This window comes from Scyliorhinus torazame, chromosome 12 (genome assembly GCF_047496885.1).
Source record: "Scyliorhinus torazame isolate Kashiwa2021f chromosome 12, sScyTor2.1, whole genome shotgun sequence".
In the NCBI taxonomy this organism is placed as follows: domain Eukaryota; kingdom Metazoa; phylum Chordata; class Chondrichthyes; order Carcharhiniformes; family Scyliorhinidae; genus Scyliorhinus; species Scyliorhinus torazame.
Window position 1 is genome coordinate 71,964,818 of NC_092718.1, and position 27,955 is coordinate 71,992,772.

The 27,955-nt window shown below is 52.7% G+C and overlaps 1 protein-coding gene across 1 annotated transcript in view; it reads right to left on the reverse strand.

Annotated features, from left to right (window-relative positions):
- Window positions 1–25,774, reverse strand: part of LOC140386475 (amyloid beta precursor like protein 2-like) — a 144,226-nt gene extending 118,452 nt beyond the window's left edge. The window contains exon 1 of the mRNA XM_072468848.1: window positions 25,596–25,774. Coding sequence (XP_072324949.1) covers window positions 25,596–25,691 — 96 coding nt within the window. The 5' untranslated portion in view covers window positions 25,692–25,774. The remainder of the gene's footprint in view (window positions 1–25,595) is intronic.
- Between the last annotated feature and the right edge of the window lie 2,181 nt (window positions 25,775–27,955).

The following is a 27,955-nucleotide window of genomic DNA, read 5'->3' on the forward strand; positions in this document are numbered from 1 at the left end:
CTAACCCTCCCTCTCTCACACTCCTGTATCGCGGGAGGTCTCTCTAACCCTCTCTCTCTCACACTTCTGTATCTGGGTAGGTCTCTCTAACCCTCTCTCTCTCTCACACTCCTGTATCTGGGGCGATCTCTCTAACCCTCTCTCCCTCACACTCCTGTATCTGGGGAGGTCTCTCTAACTATCTCTCTCTCTCACACTCCTGTTACTGGGGAGGCTCTCTCTAACCCTCTCTCTCGCACACTCCTGTATCTGGGTAGGTCTCTCTAACCCTCTCTCTCACACACTCCTGTATCGAGGGAGGTCTCTCTAACCCTCTCTCTCACACTCCTGTATCTGGGGAGGTCTCTCTAACCCTCTCTCTCTCTCAATCCTGTATCTAGGGAGGTCACTCTAACCCTCTCTCTCACACTCCTGTATCTGGGTAGGTAACTCTAACCCTCTCTCTCTCACACTCCTTTATCTGGGCAGGTCTCTCTAACTCGCTCTCTCTCTCACACACGCCTGTATCTGGGGAGGTCTCTCTAACCCTCTCTCTCACACACTCCTGTATCTGGGGTGGTCTCTCTAACCCTCTCTTTATCACACTCCTGTATCTGGGAAGGTCTCTCTAACCCTCTCTCTCTCACACTCCTGTATCTGGGGTGGTCTCTCTAATCCTCTCTTTATCATACTCCTGTATCTGGGGAGGTCTCTCTAATCCTCTCTCTCTCTCACACTCCTGTATCTGGTGAAGTCTCTCTCACCCCCTCTCTCTCAAACTCCTGTATCTGGGGAGGTCTTTCTTAACCTCTCTCTCTCTCACTCCTGTATCTGGGGAGGTCTCTCTAACCCTCTCTCTCTTTCACACTCCTGTATCTGGGGAGGTCTCTCTAACCCTCTCTCTCTCAATCCTGTATCTAGGGAGGTCTCTCTAACCCTCTCTCTCACACTCCTATATCTGGGGAGGTCTCTCTAACCCTCTCTCTCTCACACCTTTGTATCTGGGGAGGTCTCTCTAACCCTCTCACTCTCAATCCTGTATCTGGGGAGGTCTCTCTAACCCTCTCTCACAATCCTGTATCTCGGAATGTCCCTCTAACCCTCTCTCACAGTCCTGTATCTGGGGAGGTCTCTCTAACCCTCTCTCTCTCTCACTCCTGTATCTGGGGAGGTCTCTCTAACTCTCTCTCTCTCTCACACTCCTGTATCTGGGGAGGTCTCTCTAACCCTCTCTCACAATCCTGTATCTCGGGATGTCTCTCTAACCCTCTCTCACAGTCCTGTATCTGGGGAGGTCTCTCTAACCCTCTCTCTCTCTCACTCCTGTATCTGGGGAGGTCTCTCTAACTCTCTCTCTCTCTCACACTCCTGTATCTGGGGAGGTCTCTCTAACCTTCTCTCTCTCAATCCTGTATCTAGGGAGGTCTCTCTAACCCTCTCTCTCACAGTCCTATATCTGGGGAGGTCTCTCTAACTCTCTCTCTCTCTCACACTCCTGTATCTGGGGAGGTCTCTCTAACCCTCTCTCTCTCTCAATCCTGTATTGGGTGAGGTCTCTCTAACCCTCTTTCTCTCTCCTACTCCTGTATCTGGGGATGTCTCTCTAACCCTATCTCTCGCACACTCCTGTATCGGGGGAGGTCTCTCTAACCCTCTCTCTCTCAATCCTGTATCTAGGGTGGTCTCTCTAACCCTCTGTCACTCTCATTCCTGTATCTGGGGAGGTCTCTCGAACCCTCTCTCTCACACACTCCTTTATCTGTGGAGGTCTCTCTAATCCTCTCTCTCTCTCTCTCTCTCACACTCCTGTATCTGGTGAGGTCTCTCTAACCCCCTCTCTCTCAAACTCCTGTCTCTGGGGAGGTCTCTCTAACCCTCTCTCTCTCACACTCCTGTATCTGGGGAGGTCTCTCTAACCCTCTCTCTCACACACTCCTTTATCTGGGGAGGTCTCTCTAATCCTCTCTCTCTCTCACACTCCTGTATCTGGTGAGGTCTCTCTAACCCCCTCTCTCTCAAACTCCTGTATCTGGGGAGGTCTCTCTAACCCTCTCTCTCTCTCACTCCTGTATCTGGGGAGGTCTCTCTAACCCTCTCTCTCTCTCACACTCCTGTATCTGGGGAGGTCTCTCTAACCCTCTCTCTCTCAATCCTGTACCTCGGGATGTCTCTCTAACCCTCTCTCTCACACTCCTGTATCTGGGTAGGTCTCTCTAACGCTCTCTCTCTCACACTCCTTTATCTGGGAAGGTCTCTCTAACTCGCTCTCTCTCTCACACACGCCTGTATCTGGGGAGGTCTCTCTAACCCTCTCTCTCTCACACTCCTGTATCTGGGGTGGTCTCTCTAACCCTCTCTCACAGTCCTATATCTGGGGAGGTCTCTCTAACCCTCTCTCTCTCACATCTTTGTATCTGGGGAGGTCTCTCTAACCCTCTCACTCTCAATCCTGTATTTGGGGAGGTCTCTCTAACCCTCTCTCTCTCACACACCTGAATCTGGGGTGGTCTCTCTAACCCTCTCTCACAATCCTGTATCTCGGGATGTTTCTCTAACCCTCTCTCACAGTCCTGTATCTGGGGAGGTCTCTCTAACCCTCTCTCTCTCTCACTCCTGTATCTGGGGAAGTCTCTCTAACTCTCTCTCTCTCTCACACTCCTGTATCTGGGGAGGTCTCTCTAACCCTCTCTCTCTCTCAATCCTGTATTGGGGGAGGTCTCTCTAACCCTCTTTCTCTCTCCTACTCCTGTATCTGGGGATGTCTCTCTAACCCTATCTCTCGCACACTCCTGTATCGGGGGAGGTCTCTCTAACCCTCTCTCTCTCAATCCTGTATCGAGGGTGGTCTCTCTAACCCTCTGTCTCTCTCATTCCTGTATCTGGGGAGGTCTCTCGAACCCTCTCTCTCACACACTCCTTTATCTGTGGAGGTCTCTCTAATCCTCTCTCTCTCTCTCTCTCTCACACTCCTGTATCTGGTGAGGTCTCTCTAACCCCCTCTCTCTCAAACTCCTGTCTCTGGGGAGGTCTCTCTAACCCTCTCTCTCTCACACTCCTGTATCTGGGGAGGTCTCTCTAACCCTCTCTCTCACACACTCCTTTATCTGGGGAGGTCTCTCTAATCCTCTCTCTCTCTCACACTCCTGTATCTGGTGAGGTCTCTCTAACCCCCTCTCTCTCAAACTCCTGTATCTGGGGAGGTCTCTCTAACCCTCTCTCTCTCACTCCTGTATCTGGGGAGGTCTCTCTAACCCTCTCTCTCTCTCACACTCCTGTATCTGGGGAGGTCTCTCTAACCCTCTCTCTCTCAATCCTGTACCTCGGGATGTCTCTCTAACCCTCTCTCTCACACTCCAGTATCTGGGTAGGTCTCTCTAACCCTCTCTCTCTCACACTCCTTTATCTGGGCAGGTCTCTCTAACTCGCTCTCTCTCTCACACACGCCTGTATCTGGGGAGGTCTCTCTAACCCTCTCTCTCTCACACTCCTGTATCTGGGGTGGTCTCTCTAACCCTCTCTTTATCACACTCCTGTATCTGGGAAGGTCTCTCTAACCCTCTCTCTCTCACACTCCTGTATCTGGGGTGGTCTCTCTAATCCTCTCTTTATCACACTCCTGTATCTGGGGAGGTCTCTCTAATCCTCTCTCTCTCTCACACTCCTGTATCTGGTGAAGTCTCTCTCACCCCCTCTCTCTCAAACTCCTGTATCTGGGGAGGTCTTTCTTAACCTCTCTCTCTCTCACTCCTGTATCTGGGGAGGTCTCTCTAACCCTCTCTCTCTTTCACACTCCTGTATCTGGGGAGGTCTCTCTAACCCTCTCTCACAATCCTGTATCTCGGGATGTCTCTCTAACCCTCTCTCACAGTCCTGTATCTGGGGAGGTCTCTCTAACCCTCTCTCTCTCTCACAGTCCTATATCTGGGGAGGTCTCTCTAACCCTCTCTCTCTCACACACTCCTGTATCTGGGGAGGTCTCTCTAACCTTCTCTCTCTCAATCCTGTATCTAGGGAGATCTCGCTAACCCTCTCTCTCACAGTCCTATATCTGGGGAGGTCTCTCGAACCCTCTCTCTCTCACACCTTTGTATCTGGGGAGGTCTCTCTAACCCTCTCACTCTCAATCCTGTATCTGGGGAGGTCTCTCTAACCCTCTCTCTCTCACACACCTGAATCTGGGGTGGTCTCTCTAACCCTCTCTCACAATCCTGTATCTCGGGATGTTTCTCTAACCCTCTCTCACAGTCCTGTATCTGGGGAGGTCTCTCTAACTCTCTGTCTCTCTCACACTCCTGTATCTGGGATGTCCCTCTAACCCTATCTCTCGCACACTCCTGTATCGGGGGAGGTCTCTCTAACCCTCTCTCTCTCAATCCTGTATCTAGGGTGGTCTCTCTAACCCTCTGTCTCTCTCATTCCTGTATCTGGGGAGGTCTCTCGAACCCTCTCTCTCACACACTCCTTTATCTGTGGAGGTCTCTCTAATCCTCTCTCTCTCTCTCTCTCTCACACTCCTGTATCTGGTGAGGTCTCTCTAACCCCCTCTCTCTCAAACTCCTGTCTCTGGGGAGGTCTCTCTAACCCTCTCTCTCTCACACTCCTGTATCTGGGGAGGTCTCTCTAACCCTCTCTCTCACACACTCCTTTATCTGGGGAGGTTTCTCTAATCCTCTCTCTCTCTCACACTCCTGTATCTGGTGAGGTCTCTCTAACCCCCTCTCTCTCAAACTCTTGTATCTGGGGAGGTCTCTCTAACCCTCTCTCTCTCACTCCTATATCTGGGGAGGTCTCTCTAACCCTCTCTCTCTCTCACACTCCTGTATCTGGGGAAGTCTCTCTAACCCTCTCTCTCTCAATCCTGTACCTCGGGATGTCTCTCTAACCCTCTCTCACAGTCCTGTATCTGGGGAGGTCTCTCTAACCTCTCTCTCGCACACTCCTGTATCTGGGAAGGTTTCTCTAACCCTCTCTCTCTCACACTCCTGTATCTGGGGTGGACTCTCTAACTCTCTCTCTCTCACACTCCTGTATCTGGAGAGTTCACTCTAACTCCCTCTCTCTCTCACACCCCTGTATCTGGGAAGGTCTCTCTAACCCGCTCATGCACACTCCTGTATCTGGGGGGGTCTCTGTTACCCTCTCTCTCTCACACTCCTGTATCTGGGAAGGTCTCTCTAACCCTCTCATGCACACTCCTGTATCTGGGGAGGTCTCTCTAACCCTCTCTCTCGCACACTCCTGTATCTGGGGAGGTCTCTCTCTCTCTCACACTCCTGTATCTGGGGAGGTCTCTCTAACTCTCTCTCTCTCTCACTCCTGTATTTAGGGAGGTCTCTCTAACCCTCTCTCTCTCACACCCCTGTATCTGGAGAGTTCTCTCTAACCCTCTCTCTCTCTCACACCCCCCTGTATCTGGGGAGGGCTCTGTAACGCTCTCTCTCACACACTCCTGTATCTGGGGAGGTCCCTCTAACTCTCTCTCTCTCTCACTCCTGTATCTAGGGAGGTCTCTCTAACTCTCTCTCTCTCTCACTCCTGTATTTAGGGAGGTCTCTCTAACCCTCTCTCTCTCACACACCTGTATCTGGAGAGTTCTCTCTAACCCTCTCTCTCTCGCACACTCCTGTATTGGGGGAGGTCTTTCTAACTCTCTCTCTCCTACTCCTGTATCTGGGGACGTCTCTCTAACCCTCTCTCTCTCACACTCCTGTATCGGGGGAGGTCTCTCTAACTCTCTCTCTCTCTCACCCCTGTATCTGGAGAGTTCTCTCTAACCCTCTCTCTCTCGCACACACCTGTATCGGGGGAGGTCTCTCTAACTCTCTCTCTCTCTCACCCCTGTATCTGGGGAGGTCTCTCTAACCCTCTCTCTCGCACACTCCTGTATCTAGGGAGGTCTCTCTAACCCTCTCTCTCGCTCTCACACTCCTGTGTCTGGGGAGGTCTCTCTAACTCTCTCTCTCACACTCCTGTATCTGGGGAGGTCTCTCTAACCCTCTCTCTCTCACACTCCTGTATCTGGGGAGGTCTCTCTAACCCTCTCTCTCTCACACTCCTGTATCTGGGGAGGTCTCTGTAACTCTCTCTCTCTCACACTCCTGTATCTGGGGAGGTCTCTCTAACCCTCTCTCTCTCTCACACCCCTGTATCTGGGGAGGTCTCTCTAACTCTCTCTCTCTCTCGCACACTCCTGTATCTGGGGAGGTCTCTCTAACCCTCTCTCTCTCTCACACCCCTGTATCTGGGGAGGTCTCTCTAACTCTCTCTCTCTCTCGCACCCCTGTATCTGGGGAGGTCTCTCTAACTCTCACACTCCTGTGTCAGGGGAGGTCTCTCTAACTCTCTCTCTCACTCACACTCCTGTATCGGGGGAGGTCTCTCTAACCCTCTCTCTCTCACACCCCTGTATCTGGGGAGGTCTCTCTAACCCTCTCTCTCACACTCCTGTATCGGGGGAGGCCTCTCTAACCCTCTCTCTCACACTCCTGTATCTGGGGAGGTCTCTCTAACCCTCTCTCTCACACTCCTGTATCGGGGGAGGTCTCTCTAACCCTCTCTCTCTCACACTCCTGTATCGGGGGAGGTCTCTCTAACCCTCTCTCTCTCACTCCCCTGTATCTGGGGAGGTCTCTCTAACCCTCTCTCTCTCACTCCCCTGTATCTGGGGAGGTCTCTCTAACCCTCTCTCACACTCCTGTATCTGGGGAGGTCTCTCTAACCCTCTCTCTCACACTCCTGTATCTGGGGAGGTCTCTCTAACCCTCTCTCACACACATTCCTGTATCTGGGGAGGTCTCTCTAACCCTCTCTCACACACACTCCTGTATCTGGGGAGGTCTCTCTAACCCTCTCTCTCTCTCACACACGCCTGTATCTGGGGAGGTCTCTCTAACCCTCTCTCACACACACTCCTGTATCGGGGGAGGTCTCTCTAACCCTCTCTCTCTCACTCCCCTGTATCTGGGGAGGTCTCTCTAACCCTCTCTCACACTCCTGTATCTGGGGAGGTCTCTCTAACCCTCTCTCTCACACTCCTGTATCTGGGGAGGTCTCTCTAACCCTCTCTCACACACATTCCTGTATCTGGGGAGGTCTCTCTAACCCTCTCTCACACACATTCCTGTATCTGGGGAGGTCTCTCTAACCCTCTCTCACACACACTCCTGTATCTGAGGAGGTCTCTCTAACCCTCTCTCTCACACTCCTGTATCTGGGGAGGTCTCTCTAACCCTCTCTCACACACACACCTGTATCTGGGGAGGTCTCTCTAACCCTCTCTCTCACACTCCTGTATCTGGGGAGGTCTCTCTAACCCTCTCTCACACACACTCCTGTATCTGGGGAGGTCTCTCTAACCCTCTCTCACACACACTCCTGTATCTGGGGAGGTCTCTCTAACCCTCTCTCACACACACTCCTGTATCTGGGGAGGTCTCTCTAACCCTCTCTCTCACACTCCTGTATCTGGGGAGGGCTCTCTAACCCTCTCTCTCACACTCCTGTATCTGGGGAGGGCTCTCTAACCCTCTCTCACACACACACCTGTATCTGGGGAGGTCTCTCTAACCCTCTCTCTCACACTCCTGTATCTGGGGAGGTCTCTCTAACCCTCTCTCTCACACTCCTGTATCTGGGGAGGTCTCTCTAACCCTCTCTCACACACACTCCTGTATCTGGGGAGGTCTCTCTAACCCTCTCTCACACACACTCCTGTATCTGGGGAGGTCTCTCTAACCCTCTCTCTCACACTCCTGTATCTGGGGAGGGCTCTCTAACCCTCTCTCTCACACTCCTGTATCTGGGGAGGGCTCTCTAACCCTCTCTCTCACACTCTTGTATCTGGGGAGGTCTCTCTAACCCTCTCTCTCTCACACTCCTGTATCTGGGGAGGTCTCTCTCACCCTCTCTCTCGCACACTCCTGTATCGGGGGAGGTCTCTCTCACCCTGGGCTGGATTAACCATTTTTGAGACTAAGTGCAGAGGAACTGTGGCGTTTCACGATAAAAAAAACAGTGAGGGGCTAGGAGCCGCGCTGTGTACAACTCCCGGCTCCCACGATAAAAACGGCTGGCGAGTGGCTGGATCCGTGGCTACGTATGCGCACGTGAACCACCTGCAGCTGTCGTGCCGTAAAACATGGCGCCGGCCATTTGCGCACCCGTCCTGCCAGATAGTGCCTCCCTGGCCACCAACTTGCCAACCCCTACCAGTCCCCCCAGCCCTCGTGGAAGCCCTCTCCCTCTCCCTGTCTCACACTCTCCCTCTCCGTCTCACACTCTCACTCTCCCTGTCTCACACTCTCCCTGTCTCACACTCTCCCTCTCCCTGTCTCACCCTCTCCCTGTCTCACCCTCTCCCTCTCCCTGTCTCACACTCTCCCTCTCCCTGTCTCACACTCCCCCTGTCTCACACTCTCCCTCTCCCTGTCTCACACTCTCCCTCTCCGTCTCACACTCTCACTCTCCCTGTCTCACACTCTCCCTGTCTCACACTCTCACTCTCCCTGTCTCACACTCTCCCTGTCTCGCCCTCTCCCTCTCCCTGTCTCGCCCTCTCCCTCTCCCTGTCTCACACTCTCCCTCTCCCTGTCTCACACTCTCCCTGTCTCACACTCTCCCTGTCTCACACTCTCCCTGTCTCACACTCCCCCTGTCTCACACTCCCCCTGTCTCACACTCCCCGTCTCACACTCTCCCTCTCCCTGTCTCACCCTCTCCCTCTCCCTGTCTCACACTCTCCCTCTCCCTGTCTCACACTCCCCCTGTCTCACACTCTCCCTGTCTCACACTCTCCCTGTCTCACACTCTCCCTGTCTCACACTCCCTCTCCCTGTCTCACACTCTCCCTGTCTCACACTCTCCCTGTCTCACACTCTCCCTCTCCCTGTCTCACACTCCCCCTGTCTCACACTCTCACTGTCTCACACTCCCACTGTCTCACACTCTCCCTGTCTCTCACTCTCCCTGTCTCTCACTCTCCCTGTCTCTCACTCCCCCTGTCTCACACTCCCCCTGTCTCACACTCCCCCTGTCCCTGTCTCACACTCTCCCTGTCTCACGCTCTCCCTCTCCCTGTCTCACACTCTCCCTGTCTCACACTCTCCCTGTCTCACACTCTCCCTGTCTCACACTCCCCCTGTCTCACACTCCCCCTGTCTCACACTCCCCGTCTCACACTCTCCCTCTCCCTGTCTCACCCTCTACCTCTCCCTGTCTCACACTCTCCCTCTCCCTGTCTCACACTCTCCCTGTCTCACACTCTCCCTGTCTCACACTCTCCCTGTCTCACACTCTCCCTGTCTCACACTCTCCCTGTCTCACACTCCCTCTCCCTGTCTCACACTCCCTCTCCCTGTCTCTCACTCCCCCTGTCTCACACTCCCCCTGTCTCACACTCCCCCTGTCTCACACTCCCCCTGTCTCACACTCCCCCTGTCCCTGTCTCACACTCCCCCTGTCCCACACTCTCCCTGTCTCACACCCCCCTGTCTCACACTCCCCCTGTCTCACACTCCCCCTGTCTCACACTCTCCCTCTCCCTGTCTCACACTCTCCCTCCCCCTGTCTCACACTCTCCCTCTCCCTGTCTCACACTCACCCTGTCTCACACTCTCCCTGTCTCACACTCTCCCTGTCTCTCACTCTCCCTGTCTCACACTCTCCCTCTCCCTGTCTCACACTCTCCCTCCCCCTGTCTCACACTCTCCCTCTCCCTGTCTCACACTCTCCCTGTCTCACACTCTCCCTGTCTCTCACTCTCCCTGTCTCTCACTCTCCCTGTCTCACACTCTCCCTGTCTCACACTCTCCCTCTCCCTGTCTCACACTCTCCCTGTCTCTCACTCTCCCTGTCTCACACTCTCCCTCTCCCTGTCTCACACTCTCCCTGTCTCACACTCTCCCTGTCTCTCACTCTCCCTGTCTCTCACTCTCCCTGTCTCTCACTCTCCCTGTCTCACACTCTCACTCTCCCTGTCTCACACTCACACTCTCCCTGTCTCTCACTCTCCCTGTCTCTCACTCTCCCTGTCTCACACTCTCCCTGTCTCACACTCCCCCTGTCTCTCACTCTCCCTGTCTCACACTCTCCCTCTCCCTGTCTCACACTCTCCCTGTCTCACACTCTCCCTGTCTCTCACTCTCCCTGTCTCTCACTCTCCCTGTCTCTCACTCTCCCTGTCTCACACTCTCACTCTCCCTGTCTCACACTCACACTCTCCCTGTCTCTCACTCTCCCTGTCTCTCACTCTCCCTGTCTCACACTCTCCCTGTCTCACACTCTCCCTGTCTCTCACTCTCCCTGTCTCTCACTCTCCCTGTCTCACACTCTCACTCTCCCTGTCTCACACTCACACTCTCCCTGTCTCTCACTCTCCCTGTCTCTCACTCTCCCTGTCTCACACTCTCCCTGTCTCACACTCTCACTCTCCCTGTCTCACACTCTCCCTGTCTCACACTCTCACTCTCCCTGTCTCACACTCACACTCTCCCTGTCTCTCACTCTCCCTGTCTCTCACTCTCCCTGTCTCACACTCTCCCTGTCTCACACTCTCACTCTCCCTGTCTCACACTCTCCTTGTCTCACACTCTCCCTGTCTCACACTCTCCCTGTCTCACACTCTCCCTGTCTCACACTCTCCCTGTCTCACCCTCCCATTCTCCCTGTCTCACACTCACACTCTCCCTGTCTCACACTCTCCCTGTCTCACACTCTCACTCTCCCTGTCTCACCCTCCCATTCTCCCTGTCTCACACTCACACTCTCCCTGTCTCACACTCTCCCTGTCTCACACTCTCACTCTCCTTGTCTCACCCTCTCACTCTCCCTGGCTCACACTCACACTCTCCCTGTCTCACACTCTCCTTGTCTCACACTCTCTCTGTCTCACACTCTCTCTGTCTCACACTCTCTCTGTCTCACGCTCTCCCTCTCCCTGTCTCACACTCTCACTCTAACCCACAGGGCTATGATAGAAAGGTATTTTCATTCCATGCCCAGGTCAGCAGGTTGCAACTTGTCCTGCAAATCACATCAGTGTCTCTCCCAACACGGGTGGCATCCCCTGCCCTGCTCAACGAGGTGGAATTGCAAAAGACAGGCCATTGTTAGAAACTCCAAGACAGAGAATCATCAATTGGCGTGAGGCAGCATAGAGAGAGAGGGAGAGGCAGGGAAAGAAGCAGAGAGATACAGAGAGAGTCAGAGATAGACAGAAAGAGATAGGGAACAAGAGTAAGGAATGTTAGGGAAAGATTTAATGCGTATAAAATTCAGTTCCCCGGCAGACAGTGACCAACATGAGGACTGCACATTGATTTCTTGAAGGAGAATTGAGGGTTCAGTAAGCCCGGTGGAGGGGGGGGGGGGGGGGTGCAGGGGTCTGTGGTTGTTTGTTGGGTTGTTCTGATATCTGTGTGTATATATGTTAAATGCCTTGAACAAAAATATTTATACAAAACACTGCCACTGTAGTTCTGGTGGAGTGCCGCACTGTCGGAGAATCAGTACTGAAGGAGTGCTGCCCTGTCAGAGGGTCAGTGCTGATGGGAGTCCTGCACTGTCAGAGGGTCAGTACTGAGGGAGTGCTGTGCACTGTCAGAGGGTCAGTACTGAGGGAGTGCCGCACTGTCGGAGAATCAGTACTGAAGGAGTGCTGCCCTGTCAGAGGGTCAGTGCTGATGGGAGTCCTGCACTGTCAGAGGGTCAGTACTGAGGGAGTGCTGCACTGTCAGAGGGTCAGTACTGAGGGAGTGCTGCACTGTCAGAGGGTCAGTACTGAGGGTGTGCTGCACTGTCAGAGGGTCAGTACTGAGGGAGTGCTGCACTGTCAGAGGGTCAGTACTGAGGGAGTGCTGCACTGTCAGAGGGTCAGTACTGAGGGAGTGCTGCACTGTCAGAAGGTCAGTACTGAGGGAGTGCTGCACTGTCAGAGGGTCAGTACTGAGGGAGTGCTGCACTGTCAGAGGGTCAGTACTGAGGCAGTGCTGCACTGTCAGAGGGTCAGTACTGAGGGAGTGGTGCACTGTCAGAGGGTCAGCACTGAGGGAGTGCTGCACTGTCAGAGGGTCAGTACTGAGGGAGCACTGCATTGTCAGAGGGCCAGTACTGAGGGAGTGCTGCACTGTCAGAGGGTCAGTACTGGGGGTCAGTACTGAGGGAGTAGTGCACTGTCAGAGGGTCAGTACTGAGGGAGTGCTGCACTGTCAGAGGGTCAGTACTGAGGGAGTGGAGCACTGCCGGATGTTGATCTCACTCCCTCTCTGTGATCTGCTGATGAACTATTCTATGACAGTTGCTGTAGTCACCAATCCCAGCAGAGTTGATTCAGCTCATTTGTCACCATGGAAACATCTCCCAGTGGATTTCAGCAGCTCACACCAGCTGCTCCGGAACATTCCATGATAGGAATTGGGTCCAGGTCATGGACAAGGGCAGGGTTTTCACAACACAGTGCCCCCCATTCCCAATCTCCTTCCACCAATCCCCACATCACAACATTGAATTCCTCTTTTGTAAAATTCCAACCCCCTTGATATGGACAGAATGTGCGACACTCTCAAATGAATTACAACGCACACCGTAACATACGCAAGGTATTACAGCACAACACACCATAATATCACACAGTATTACAGCACACACTGTATCACGCCGTATTACAGCACACATACTGTCCCGCACTCATTGTATTACAGCACACACTGTCTCACACACATTGTATTACAGCATACACTGTATCACACATGGTATTACAGCACACATACTGTATTACACACATGGTATTACAGAACACACTGTATCATACACATTGTATTATAGCATATACTATCACACACCATATTACAGCACACACACTATATCATACACATTGTATTACAGCACACACGCTAGCACACAACCTATTACAGCACTCATACTATCACACAATATATTACAGCACATACACTATGGCACCCACAATATTACAGCACACACTATCACACACACTGTGTTACAGCACACACTATACTACACACACTGTATTACAACACACAGCATCACACTGTATTATTGCACATATACTATCACACACTGTATTACAGCACACACACACTACTGCACACACTATTACAGTACACACTGTACTGCACACACCGCTGGTAAGGACCTTGTTTGATTTACGCCGGTGGGACTGCCCGTAAACGGGCCACTCGGCCCATCGCGGAGCGGAGGATCGCCGGGGGGGGGGGGGGGGGGGGGGGGGGGCACTGCCAATGGCCCCCGACCGGCGCAACGCGATTCCCGCCCCCGCCGAAAGACCGGCGCCGAAGAATCTGCCAGCCGGCGGCGGGGCAGGATTCACACCGCCCCTTGGCAATTCTCCGGCACGGCGGGGGGTCAGAGAATCCTGCCCACTGTATTACAGCACACACACTATCACACACACTGTATTACAGCACACTCTATTACACACACTGTATTACAGCACACACACTATCACACACACTGTATTACAGCACACTCTATTACACACACTGTATTACAGCACACACTATCACACACACTGTATTACAGCACACTCTATTACACACACTGTATGACAGCACACACACTATCACACACACTATTATAGCACACACTCTATCACACACACTGTATTACAGCACACACACTGTCACACACACTGTATTACAGCACACACACTATCACACACACTGTATTACAGCACACACACTATCACACACACTATGTCTGGGGGGGAGGGAGGGGGGAGGGAGGGAGTAGGGGAGGGGGAGGGAGGGGGGGAGGGGGGATTGGGGAGGGAGGAGGGGAGGGTGTGGGGGATTGAGGAGTATGGGGGGAGGGTGTGGGGGATTGAGGAGTGAGGAGCATCTGTGAGGGAGGGGGGAGGGTGTGGGGGATTGAGGAGGGAGATGCGGGAGGGTGTGGGGGATTGAGGAGGGAGGGGATTGAGGAGAGAGATGGGAGAGGGTGTGGGGGATTGAGGAGTAAGGAAGCTTCTGTAAGGAAGGGAGGGGAGGTGTGGGGGATTGAGGAGGGAGGGGAGGGTGTGGGGGATTTAGGAGTGAGGGAGCGTCTGTAAGGGAGGGGAGGGTGTGGGGGATTGAGGGAGTGTCTGTAAGGAAGGGAGGGGAGGGTGTGGAGGATTGAGGAGGAATGGGGGGTGGGGGATTGAGGAGGGAGGGGAGGGTGTGGGGGATTGAGGAGTGAGAGAGCATCCTTAAGGGAGGGGAGGGTAAGGAGTTTGTGTTCAGGAGATACAAAAGTAGGAATGAATTTACTCAGCCCAGGAATATCTGTCTCCACTGAACGATCCGAAACAAACTGCAGATTCCCCAAGCGGATCAGGGAGATAATGACAGGAATAAGGCAACAGAATGAGGTCAAAACTCACTGTACCTCTCCATGGGAGTGTTTGATGGGGACAGTGTAGAGGGACCTTTACTCTGTATCTAACCCCGTGCTGCACCTGTCCTGGGAGTGTTTGATGGGGACAGTGCAGAGGGACCTTTACTCTGTATCTAAACCTGTGCTTTCCTGCCCTGGGAGTGTTTGATGGGGGCAGTGTAAAGGGAGTTTTACTCTGTATCTAATCCCATGCTGGCCCTGTCCTGGGAGTGTTTGATGGGAGCAGTGCAGAGGGAGCTTGACTCTGTATCTAACCCCGTGCTGTCCCTGTCCTGGGAGTGTTTGATGGGAGCAGTGCAGAGGGAGCTTGACTCTGTATCTAACCCTGTGCTGTACCTGTCCTGGGAGTGTTTGATAGGGACAGTGTAGAAGGAGTTTGACTCTGTATCTAACCCCGTGCTGTACCTGTCCTGGGAGTGTTTGATGGGGACATTGTAGAGGGAGCTTGACTCTGTATCTAACCCTGTGCTGTACCTGTCCTGGGAGTGTTTGATAGGGACAGTGTAGAAGGAGCTTGACTCTGTATCTAACCCCGTGCTGTACCTGTCCTGGGAGTGTTTGATAGGGACAGTGTAGAAGGAGCTTGACTCTGTATCTAACCCCGTGCTGTACCTGTCCTGGGAGTGTTTGATGGGGACATTGTAGAGGGAGCGTGACTCTGTATAGAACTCCATGGTTTTAAAAATTCATTTACAATGTGCGGGCGTCGTTGATTGGGCCAGCATTTATTGCCCATCCCTAATTGTCTCTTCAGAAGGTGATGGTGAGTTTTATTCTACAACTGCTGCAGTCCCATGTGGTGTAGGTACACCCACAGTGCTATTAGAGAGGGAGTTGCAGGATTTTGACCCAGCGACAGTGAAGGAACGGTGATATATTTCCAAGTCAGGGTGGTGAGTGACTTGGAGGGGAAACTCGAAGCGGTTGGGTTCTCAGGTATCTGCTGCCCTTGTCCTTCTAGATGGTCGTGGGTTTGGAAGGTGCTGTCTGTGGAACCTTGGTGAGTTATTGCAGGGCATCTTGTAGATGGTACACACGGCTGCTACTGTTCGTCGGTGGTGGAAGGTTTGAATGTTTGTGGAAGGGTGCCAATCAAGTGGGCTGCTTTGTCCTGGATGGTGTTGAGCTTCTTGAGTGTTTTTTTAGCCGCATTCATCCAGGCAAGTGGAGAGCATTCCATCACACTCCTGACTTGTGCCTTGTAGATGGTTTCCTAACCTCTGACCTGCTCTTGTAACCACAGTATTAATGTGGCTAGTCCACTTCAGTTTGTGATCAATGATAACCCCCAGGATGTTGATTCTGGGGGATTCAGCGATGGTAATGTCATTGAATGTCAAGGGGAGATGGTTAGATTCTCTCTTGTAGATGGTCATTGCCTGGCATTTGTGTGGCGCGAAAATTACTTGCTGCTTGTCAATCCAAGTCCGGACATTGTTCAGGTCTTGCTGCATGTGGACACGGACTGCTTCATTACCCGAGGAGTCGCAAATGGTGCTGAACATTGTGCAGTCATCCGCGAACATCCCCACTTCTGACCTTATGATGGAAGGAAGGTCATCGATGAAGCAGCTGAAGATGGTTGGGTCTAGGACACTACCCTGTGGAACTCCTGCAGTGATGTCCCGGAGCGGGAACGATTGACCTCCAACCACCACAATCATCTTCCTTTGTGTCAGGTATGACTCCAACCAGCGGAGAGATTTCCCCCTGATTCAAATTGACTCCAGTTTTGCTCGGGCTCCTTGATGCCAAACCCAGTCACATGCTGCTTTGATGTCAAGTGCAGTCACTCTCACCTCACCTCTGGAGTTCAGCTCTTTTGTCCATGTTTGAACCAAGGCTGTAACAAGGTCAGGAGCTAATGTGCTGGGTTCCCCCATCATTGAGGATGGGAATATTAGTGGAGCCTCCTCCTCCAGTGAGTTGTTTAATTGTCCACCACCATTCACGGCTGGATGTGGCAGGACTGCAGAGCTTAGATCTGATGCGCTCATTGTGGAATCGCTTAGCTCTGTCTATTACTTGCTTCGTATGCTGTTGGGTACACAAGTAGTTGTGATGTAACTTCACCAGGTTGACATCTCATTTTTCGGTAAGCCTGGTAAAGCTCCTGACATGCTCGCCTGAACTCTTCATTGAACCAGGGTTGATCCCCTGGCTGGGTGGTAATGGTAGAGTGGGGAGTTTGCCGGCCCGAGGTTTCAGATTGTGGTTGTATACAATTCTGCTGCTGCTGATGGTCCACAGCGCCTCATGGACGTCCAGTCTTGCGTTGCTAGATCTGTTCGAAGTCTATCCCATTTAGCACGGCGGCAGTGCCACACAATATGATGGAGGGTATCCTCAATGTGAAGACGGGACTTTGTCTCCACAAGGACTGTGCGGTGGTCACTTCTACCGGTACTGTCATGGGCAGATGTATCTGCAGCAGGCAGATTGGTGAGAATGAGGGCAAGTATGTTTTTCCCTCTTGTTGGTTCCCTCACCACCTGCTGCAGTCCCAGTCTAGCCACTATGTCCTTTCGGACACGGCGAGTTCAGTCTGTGGTGGTACTACCAAACCACTCATGGTGATGGATCTTGAATGCCCCACCCAGAGCATATTCTGTACTCTTGCCATCCTCAGTGCTTCCTCAAAGCGGTGTTCAACATGGAGGAGTACTGATTCCTCAGCTGATTGTGGACAGTAATTCCATATTGTACCTGTCCTGGGAATGTTTGATGGGGACAGTGTAGAGGGAGCTTTACTCTGTATCTAACCCCGTGCTGTACCTGTCCTGGGAGTGTTTGATGGACACAGTGCAGAGGGAGCTTTACTCTGTATCTAACCCCGTGCTGTATCTGTCCTGGGAGTGTTTGATGGGGACAGTGCAGAGGGAGCTTTACTCTGTATCTAACCCCGTGCTGTACCTGTCCTGGGAGTGTTTGATGGGGACAGTGCAGAGGGAGCTTTACTCTGTATCTAACCCCGTGCTGTACCTGTCCTGGGAGTGTTTGATGGACACAGTGCAGAGGGAGCTTTACTCTGTATCTAACCCCGTGCTGTATCTGTCCTGGGAGTGTTTGATGGGGACAGTGCAGAGGGAGCTTTACTCTGTATCTAACCCCGTGCTGTACCTGTCCTGGGAGTGTTTGATGGGGACAGTGCAGAGGGAGCTTTACTCTGTATCTAACCCCGTGCTGTACCTGTCCTGGGAGTGTTTGATGGGGACAGTGCAGAGGGAGCTTTACTCTGTATCTAACCCCGTGCTGTACCTGTCCTGGGAATATTTGATGGGGACAGTGTAGAGGGAACATTACTCTGTATTTAACCCCGTGTTGTACCTGTCCTGGGAGTGTTTGATGGGGACAATGGAGAGGGAACATTACTCTGTATTTAACCCCGTGCTGTACCTGTCCTGGGAGTGTTTGATGGGGACAATGGAGAGGGAACATTACTCTGTATTTAACCCCGTGCTGTACCAGTGTTTTAAAAATTAATTTATGGGATGTGGGCGTCGTTGGTTAGGCCAGCATTTATTGCCCATCCCTAGTTGACCTTCAGAAGGTGGAAATTGTTGCCTTCTGGAACCGCTGCAGTCCTTGAAGTGCAGGTAAGCCCACTGTGCTGTTAGGGAGGGAGTTCCAGGATTTTGCCCCAGCAACAGTGAAGGAACACCAATATATTTCCAAGTTAGGGTGGTGAGTGACTTGGAGGGGAACCTCCAGGTGGTGGGGTTCCCAGGTATCTGCTGCTCTTATCCTTCCAGATGGTCATGGTTGTGGGTTTGGAAGGTGCTGTCTAAGGATCCTTGGCGAATTACTGCAGTGCATCTTGTCGATGGTACACACGGCTGCTACTGTGCGTCAGTGGTGGAGGGAGTGAATGTTTGTGGAATGGGGAGAAATCAAGCGGGGCTTCTTTGTTCTGGATGGTGTTGAGCTTCTTGAGTGTTGTTTGAGCTGCACTCATCCAGGCAAGTAGAGAGTATTCCATCACACTACTGACTTGTGCGTTAGAGGGTGACAGGCTTTGGGGGGTCAGGAATGAGTTACCCGTCGTAGGATTCCTAGCCTTTAACCTGCCCTGGTAGTCAAATGATTAATGTGGCTAGTCCAGTTCAGTTTCTGATCAATGGTAACCCCCAGGATGTTGATTGTGAGGGATTCAGCAATGGTAATGCCTTTGAATGTCAAGGGGTGATGGTTAGATCCTCTCTTATGGGAGATAGTCATTGCCTGGCACTTGTGTGGCACAAATATAATTTGCCACTTTTCAGCCCAAGCCTGGATATTGTCCAGGTGTTGCTGCATTTGGACGTGGACTGCTTCATTATCTAAGGATTAGCGAATGGTGCTGAACATTGTACAGTCATCTGCAAACATCCCCACTTCTGACCTTATGATCGAAGGGAGGTCATTGATGAAGCAGCTGAAGATAGTTGGGTCTAGGACACTACCCTGAGGAACTCCTGCAGTGATGTTCTGGAGCTGCGATGATTGACCTCCAACCACCACAACCATCTTCCTTTGTGCCAGGTATGACTCCAACCAGCAGAGAGTTTTCCCATTGACTCCAGTTTAGCTAGGGCTCCTTGATGCCACACTCGGACAAATGCTGCCTCAACGTCATGGGCAGTCACTCTCACTTCACCTCTGGCATTCAGCCCTTTTGTTCATGTTTGAACCAAGGTTGTAATGAGGTCAGGAGCTGAGTGACCCTGGCGGAACCCAAACGCAGCATCCCTGAGCACTTTTTAAAAAAATGTAGAGTACCCAATCCACCTACCTTGCACATCTTTGGGTTGTGGGGGCGAGATCCACAAAGACACAGGGAGGATGTGCAAACTCCACACGGACAGTGACCCAACTGAGTCTGAGAGACAGCTCCCCCAACTTTGGCACAGGCCCCCAGATGTTAGTAAGGAGGAATTTGCAGGGCTGACAGGGCTGGGTTTGCCATTGTGGTTTCCAGTGCCTGGGTCAATGCTGGGTGGTCTGTCCGATTTCATTGTTTTTTTGTGTTTTTGTAGCGGTTGAATACAACTGAGTGCTGTGCTAGGGTTAGGGCATTTAAGAACCAAGCAGTGGGTCTGGAGTCACATGTCGGCCAGACCAGGTAAGCATGGCAGTTTTCCTTCCCAAAAGGACATTAGTGAACCAGATGGATTTTTACAACGATCGGCAACGGTTTCATGGTCATCGTGAGCCTTTTAATTCCAGATATTTTATTGAGTTTAAAATCCATCACCTGCCGTGGTGGGATTTGAATCCAGGTCTCAGATCATTTCCTGGGTCGCTGGATTACCAGTCCAGTGACAATACCACTACGCCAATGCCTAGTGCAGGGAGATTTACTCTGTACCTAACGCTGTACTGTACCAGTAGGGACTGGGGGAGATTACAGAGATAGGGAGCGTTGTAGGGACTGCAGTGGGTTACAGGGGCTGGAGGAGGGGTGTAGGAGCCTGGATGAGGGTACAGAGATAGGGAGGGGTGTAGGAGCTGTAGGAGGTTACAGAGATATAAAGGGTTGTAGGGTCTGGAGGAGGTTATAGAGTTAGGGAGGAGTGTAGAGGACTGGAGGAAGTTATAGAGATAGGGAGGGGTGTAGGGGACTGGAGGAGGTTATAGAGATAAGGAAGCATGTACGGGCAGGAGGAGGCCATTGAGATAGGGAGGAGTGTAGGGGACTGGAGGAGGTTACAGAGATACGGAGGGGTGTAGGAGTCTAGAGGAGGTTACAGAGATAGGGAGGAGTGTAGGGGACTGGAGGAGGTTACAATGATAGGGAAGAGTGTAGGGGACTGGAGGAGGTTACAGATATAGGGGGGGTTGTAGGGGACTGGAGGAGGTTATAGAGATAGGGAGAGGTGTAGAGGATGGAGGAGGTTACAGCGAGAGGGAGAGGTGTAGGGGACTGGAAGAGGTTACAGAGATAGGGTGGGGTGTAGGGGACTGGAGGAGGTTACAGAGATAGGGAGGGTTGTGGAGGGTGGAGAGGTTGTAGAGATAAATAAGGAGTGTAGGGGACTGAAGGAGGTTACAGCAATAGGGAGGGGAGTAGGGGACTGGAGGAGGTTACAGAGATAGGGAGAGGTATAGGGGACCTGAGGAGGTTACAGGGATAGGGAGGCGTACACGGGACTGGAGGAGTTTATGGAGATAGGGAGGGGAGTCGGGGACTGGAGGAGGTTACAGAGATAAGGATGAGTGTGGACTATGGAGGAGGTTACAGAGATAGGGAAGGGTATCGGGGACTGGAAGAGTTTATAGAGATAGGGAGGAGAGTTTGGGACTAGAGGAGGTTACACAGCTAGGGAGGGGTGAAGGGGACAGGAGGAGGTTACAGAGATAGGGAAGGGTGAAGGGGACAGGAAAAGGTTACAGAGATAGGGAGGGATATCGGGGACTGAAGGAGGTTACAGAGATAGGGAGGGGTGTGGAGGCTGAAGAACGTTACAGAGATAGGGAGGGGTGTGGAGGGTGAAGGAGGTTACAGAGATAGGGAGGGGTGTGAAGGGTGAAGGAGGTTACAGAGATAGGGAGGGGTGTGGACGGTGGAGGAGGTTACAGAGATAGGGAGGGTTGTCGGGAACTGGAGGAGGTTACAGAGATAGGGAGGGATATCGGGGACTGAAGGGGGTTACAGAGATAGGGAGGGGTGTGGAGGGTGGAGGAGGTTATAGAGATAGGGAGGGGTGTAGGGGACTGGAGGAGGTTATGGAGATTGGGAAGCATGTTCGATCTGGAGGAGGTCATCGTGATAGGGAGGAGTGTAGGGGACTGGAGGAGGTTACAGAGATAGGGAGGAGTGTAGGGGACTGGAGGAGGTTAAAGTGACAGGGAGGGGTGTGGAGGGTGAAGGCGGTTACAGAGATGGGGAGAGGTGTGGAGGAGGTTACAGAGATAGGGAGGGGAGTCGGGGCCTGGAGGAGGTTACAGAGATGGGGAGGGGTGTGGACGGTGCAGCAGGTTACAGAGATAGGGAGGGGGTGTCGGGGACTGGAGGAGTTTACAGAGATAAGGAGGGGTGTTGGGAACTGGAGAAGGTTACAGAGATAGGGAGAGGAAGTTATGGAGATAGGGAGAGGTGTAGGGGATTGGAGGAGGTTACAGAGCTAGGAAGGGGTGTGGAGGGTGGAGGAGGTTACAGAGATAGGGAGGAATATCGGGGGCTGGAGGAGTTTATAGAGATTGGTAGGTAGGTCGAGGACTGGAGAAGGTTACCAGGATAGGGGAGGGTGTGGAGGGTGGAGGAGGTTACAGAGATAGGGAGGGGTATGGAGGATGGTGGACGTTACAGAACTAAGGAGGGGTGTAGGGGATTGGAGGAGGTTACAGCGACAGGGAGGGATGTAGGGGATTGGAGGAGGTTACAGAGACAGGGAGGGGTGTAGGGGATTGGAGGAGGTTACAGCGACAGGGAGGGATGTAGAGGATTGGAGGAGGTTACAGAGATAGGGAGGGTTGTTGGGGTTGGAGGAGGTTATAGAGATAGGGAGGGTTGTAGGGGCTGGAGGAGATTACAGAGATAGGGAGGGTTGGAGGAGGTTATAGAGATAGGGAGGGTTGCAGGGGCTGGAGGAGGTTACAGAGACAGGGAGGGGTGTAGGGGCTGGAGGAGGTTACAGAGATAGGGAGGGGTGTAGGGGCTGGAGGAGGTTACAGAGATAGGGAGGGGTGTAGGGGCTGGAGGAAATTACAGAGATAGGGAGGGTTGTAGGGGTTGGAGGAGGTTATAGAGATAGGAGGGTTGTAGGGGCTGGAGGAGGTTACAGAGATAGGGAGGGTTGTAGGGGCTGGAGGAGGTTACAGAGATAGGGAAGGGTGTAGGGGCTGGAGGAGGTTACAGAGATAGGGAGGGTTGTTGGGGTTGGAGGAGGTTATAGCGATAGGGAAGGTTGTAGGGGATGGAGGTAATTCAGGGAGTGATACATGAATGGGTCTGGGTGGGAGTTTGGGATACGTGGGGGGGGGTGCATTGAGGGGTATTGTGGGGAGGGAGAGTAGAGTGTGGGGATGAGCTGCAAGTTTGGCGAGGGTGCAAGATAGGGGCAGAATGGGGAATGCCGGAATAGTCGACTGCGAAGTTGTTGAAGGGGCAGAGAGCCAGAGTGGAGGAGGTGACAGCTCGTCCCTCCGCAGTGCCTCGGAAGGCCTGACTCCCGGTACAGAAGCTTTTCTGTCTGGAGGAATGTTCTAGAAACACGGGATATATTCCCAGGCCCCTGATGTCCATTTTACTGCATCTCTGTTCAATCTGCTGCCACAGAAAGGGCTTTTCACAATGAGATTTATGGAATGAGAATGTGATTAAACGGTTATAAATCTCCCCCTCGACCCAGCATCAGAAATTGTGTTTACTTGTACTCATCACTCACACACACATTCCCCGGGATGAGGGAACCCCAGTTAATATGGAGAGGTTGGGATTATTCTCCTGAGAATGGAGAAGGTGGATTCGGCGAGCAGTGGGGGGCAGGGAGAGGAGGCAGCTTTTCAGAGCTCTGTATACACACAGCAAAGTGCTGGATGAGGCAGTCGTCCCTGAATGCTCACAGCTGTCTCCCCCATGACCCACACAATAATCCGCAACCCCCCCAAAACATCCATCAACTCATCCCTGTCCACTCTACCTAACATCAAAGCATATCCATCTATTCTCCTCTTACACTCATTCTGTCTCTCCCTGTCTCTCGCTAGTCTCAGTGTGGGTGCCTCACTGTCTATATCTGTCCCTTTCTCCCTGCCTCGCTTTTCTCTGCCTGTTTTTCTCTCTGTCTCCCCATTCCTCCCTCTGGGTTTATATCTCCCGCAGTCACCTCCCACTCCTGATTTTTCCTATTTTGGTCTCAATTCCACTTTGTTCCCTCTACCTCTCTCCCCACCAACCTCTCTCCCCCTCACCCCTCCTCTGGTTATTTTAATCACCTCTCCCCTGCCCTTCAGAATTCACACAGATTCGGCTTCCAAATCTCTTCACAGCACCACAACTGCAGTCACTCCTTTCCTCCCTCCCGATCCCCTCCCTCCCTACTCTCCCCCTCCTTCTTCCCTCATTCCCTCTCCCCCTCCTTCTTCCCTAACTCCCTCTCCCCCTCCTTCCCTCTCCCCCTCCTTCTTCCCTCACATCCTCTCCCCGCTTCTTCCCTCACTCCCTCTCCCCCTCCTTCCCTCACTCCCTCTCCCCCTCCTTCCCTCACACCCTCTCCCCGCTTCTTCCCTCACTCCCTCTCCCCGCTCCTTCCCTCACTCCCTCTCTCTCCTTCCCTCACTCCCTCTCCCCCTCCTTCCCTCACTCCCTCTCCCCCTCCTTCTTCCCTCACACCCTCTCCCCGCTTCTTCCCTCACTCCCTTTCCACCTCCTTCCCTCACTCCCTCTCCCCTCCTTCCCTCACACCCTCTCCCCTCCTTCCCTCACACCCTCTCCCCACGTCTTCCCTCACTCCCTCGCCCCGCTCCTTCCCTCACTCCCTCTCTCTCCTTCCCTCACTCCCTCACCCCACCTTCCCTCACTCCCTCTCTCCCTCCTTCCCTCACTCCCTCTCCCCCTCTTTCTTCCCTCACTTCCTCTGCCCCTCCATCCAACACTCCCTCTCCCCCCTCCCCTCCTTCTTCCCTCATTCCCACTCCCCCTCCTTCCCTCACTCCCTCTTCCTCTCCCCCTCCTTCCCTCACTCCCTCTCCCCTTCCTTCCCTCACTCCCTCTCCCTGCTCCTTCCCTCACTCCCTCTCACCCCTCCTTTCCTCACTCACTCTCTGCCCTCCCTCTCCCCCTCCTTCCCTCACTCCCTCTCCCCACTCTGTCCTCCCTCCTTCCCTCACTCCCTCGCCCCCCTCCTTCCAACACTCCCTCTCCCCCCTCCTTCCCTCAATCCCTTACCTTTCTGTCCTCTCCCTCCTCTTCCTCCATCACCCCCTCCATCTTTCCCTCTCCCCCTCCCTAACTCTCTTACCTCTCCCTCCACTCCCCCTCCCTAACTCTCTTACCTCTCCCTCCACTCCTCCTCCCTCAATCTCTTCCCTCTCTCTCCCTCCTCTTCCTCCATCTCTCCCCCTCCCTCACTTCCCCATTCCTCACTTCCCCCATTCCTCACTCTCCCTTCCCCTCACACGCCCTTCCCCTCACACCCTCATTCCCTCCATCTGACCTTCCCTCCCTTCTCCCTCACACCTTCCATCTCCTCATGCTCTCTTTCACCCTCCATCCTTCTCACTCTGTCCCTCCATCTCTCTGCTCCTCCCTCCCTCTATCTCTCTGCTCCTCCCTCCCTCTATCTCTCTGCTCCTCCCATTCATAACCATTCCCACTCTACTATCTCTCTCTCTCGCACACACTCTCCATCGGCTCTTGCACTCTCTCTCTCACTCACCCTCAATCTCTCACCCTCCCACCATCCAAATCTCCATTGTCTTGTACTCCCTTTTTCCACATTCCCTCCTTCTCCACTCCCTCTATCCTTTATTTCCAACAGTCCTCCATTGTTTCTCTCTCCCTATCTCCCAGTCCTTCTCTCTTTCTTGCTCTCTTCCTCTCTCCCACTCGCTCTCTCCATCTCTCGCACCCTCCATCCCACACGCCCTCCCTCTCTCTATCCCTATCTTCCTCCCTCAATCCTTTTTTCCCACTCCCTCCCTCTTTTCCCATCTGCCACTCCTTCTCTCTCTCCCTCTCTTCCCATCTCCCACTCTTTCTGCCTCCATCCCCATCTCCTCCTCCCTGTCTCTATCCCCATCTCCCACCCTCCCCATCTCCCTCCCTCTATCTCCATCTCCCACCCTCCCCATCTCCCTCCCTCTATCCCCATCACCCTCCCTCTATCCCCATCTCCCTCTATCCCCATCTCCCACACACTCCCTCCCTCTCTCCCCATCTCCCACCCTCCCCATCTCCCTCCTTCTATTCCCATCTCCCTCCCTCTATCCCCATCACCCACTCCCTTTCTCCCCCATCTCCCTCCCTCTATTCCCATGTCTCTCCCTCTATCCACATGTCTCTCCCATTTCGCTCCATCTATCCCCATCTCGCTCCCTCTATCCCCATCTCCCACTCCCTCCCTCCCCACCACCCACCTTCCCTCTCTCCCCCCCGGAGTCTGCAGTTCCCTGGTAGCCCTCCCTCCGCAGTGACAGCCCAGCTGTAAGCTGCTGGCTGTGTGGACAATGGGGCTAACGGTCTGGTTACTCCCACTGCCTCCTGCCCCCAGCCTGCTCCCGCTCACCTCCAAGTATCCAGCTGCCGTACTCAGAACACACAGTGTCCAGATGTTGAAACTCAGAAGCCAGCCTCCATCTCTGTCCCGGTGTCCGGCTGCCATTCTCACTGTGGACCGGGTGCGTCTCTCTCGCTGCTCTCTGCACTCGATGTGATACACTCAGTCTCTTAGAGTGATTGCTTCCAGGCACCGCCCCTGACGAGGATTCACAGATATCAGCCAAGGAGATGGGAGCCTCATCAAGACAGTCACCAAACTTCTCACATTCCACACAAATATTCATCACCATCTATAGGAGCGGAGAACAACTGCATCAGAAAACACTAACTCCTTAACCTAACCGACATTCCACACACACTGGCTCCCACTGGGGTACAGGTTCCACACACTGACTCTCACTGGGGTACGGGTTCCACACACACTGACTCTCACTGGGGTACAGGTTCCACACACTGACTCTCACTGGGGTACGGGCTCCACACACACTGACTCTCACTGGGGTACGGGTTCCACACACACTGACTCTCACTGGGGTACAGGTTCCACACACACTGACTCTCACTGGGGTATGGGTTCCACACATACTGACTCTCACTGGGGTATGGGTTCCACACTGACTCTCACTGGGGTACAGGTTCCACACATACTGACTCTCACTGGGGTACAGGTTCCACACACTGACTCTCACTGGGGTATGGGCTCCACACACACTGACTCTCACTGGGGTACAGGTTCCACACACACAGACTCTCATTGGGGTACAGGTTCCACACACTGACTCTCACTGGGGTACGGGCTCCACACACACTGACTCTCACTGGGGTACGGGCTCCACACACACTGACTCTCACTGGGGTACAGGTTCCACACACTGACTCTCACTGGGGTATGGGTTCCACACACACTGACTCTCACTGGGGTATCGGTTCCACACACACTGGCTCTCACTGGGGTATGGGTTCCACACACACTGACTGTCACTGGGGCACAGGTTCCACACACTGACTCTCACTGGGATACGGGTTCACACACACTGACTCTCACTGGGGTACGGGTTCCACACACACTGACTCTCACTGGGGTATGGGTTCCACACACACTGACTCTCACTGGGGTACGGGTTCCACACACACTGACTCTCACTGGGGTACTGGTTCATCACGCACTGACTCTCACTGGGGTACGGGTTTCACACACACTGACTCTCACTGGGGTACGGGTTTCACACACACTGACTCTCACTGGCGTACGGGTTCCATACACACTAACTCACTGGGTTCCGGGTTCCACACATACTGTCTCACACTGGGATATGGGATCCACACACACTGAATCTCAGAGGGTTATGATGAAGGGAACTCAAATCATCTGCTGTTAGATATGATTCTGTGATTGGCGTGAGCTCTTGATGAACAATCCCAAGTGTGTTAATATTCACACCAACGACCAATTTAAGTTAATCCTAGGGGCTCCTAATGCGGCAGATTTGTATGTGCTTCGAGGAACACACATTCACTTCCAGGGAACCATTCTGTGCAAACAGAGTCTTATGGTCCAGGGTATAGAGAACCCCAAAATGTATCATGGAGTTCACCTGACCCACAACTTGAAATACATTTGGTTGTGGGGAACACGTGTACGCCCATTTTACAGGTGTGATGCAACAGAGAACTAAGAGTATTTTTAAACAAAAAACAATGTTTATTCTATGAACCCAGTTAACATTTTCTAATCATACAGTGAACAGCTTAGCAACCAGCAATTCAAAGACACCCCCCCCCCAAAGAATACAGTACTCTGTAAGACATTCATAAGACAAAAACTCTTTTTACAGAAGGACAGCAAGTTTAAATTCTCTACTGAGAGCAGTTACCACTTTGAAATCACCAAATGAACATTCTTTAGTTTGCAGAGATTCATACACAACACTCTTCTCACCCTGAATTCCACATATTACCACCTTTTATGGCAACATTCCTCCCAAACTACATAACCCCTCATCTCTTACCATCAAAGATGACTAGCTCCCGTATCTCTTAAAATTGTGACTTCTTTACCTGCTCCTCCTGGTACACATGAGTAACCTTTACCCGCACAAGTAAATTCTTTAAAGACATCTGGCACCTTCCTATCAAACACCTCTTGATCAGGCTGTACAATCTTTCGCACCTCCTTCGCTTCATTTGGGCTTTCCTTTACCACTTTAACAAACCCCACTGTCTTATCCTGTTTTACCATATCAGCCTTCCCAGTGCTTTTCTTCAACCTCCAACACTGTGACTTTACATGGCCTAGTTTATTACAGTGAAAACATTTGAAACTTTTCATGTCTCTTCCACCCTCCTGGATTTCCTTTTTAATCTCCC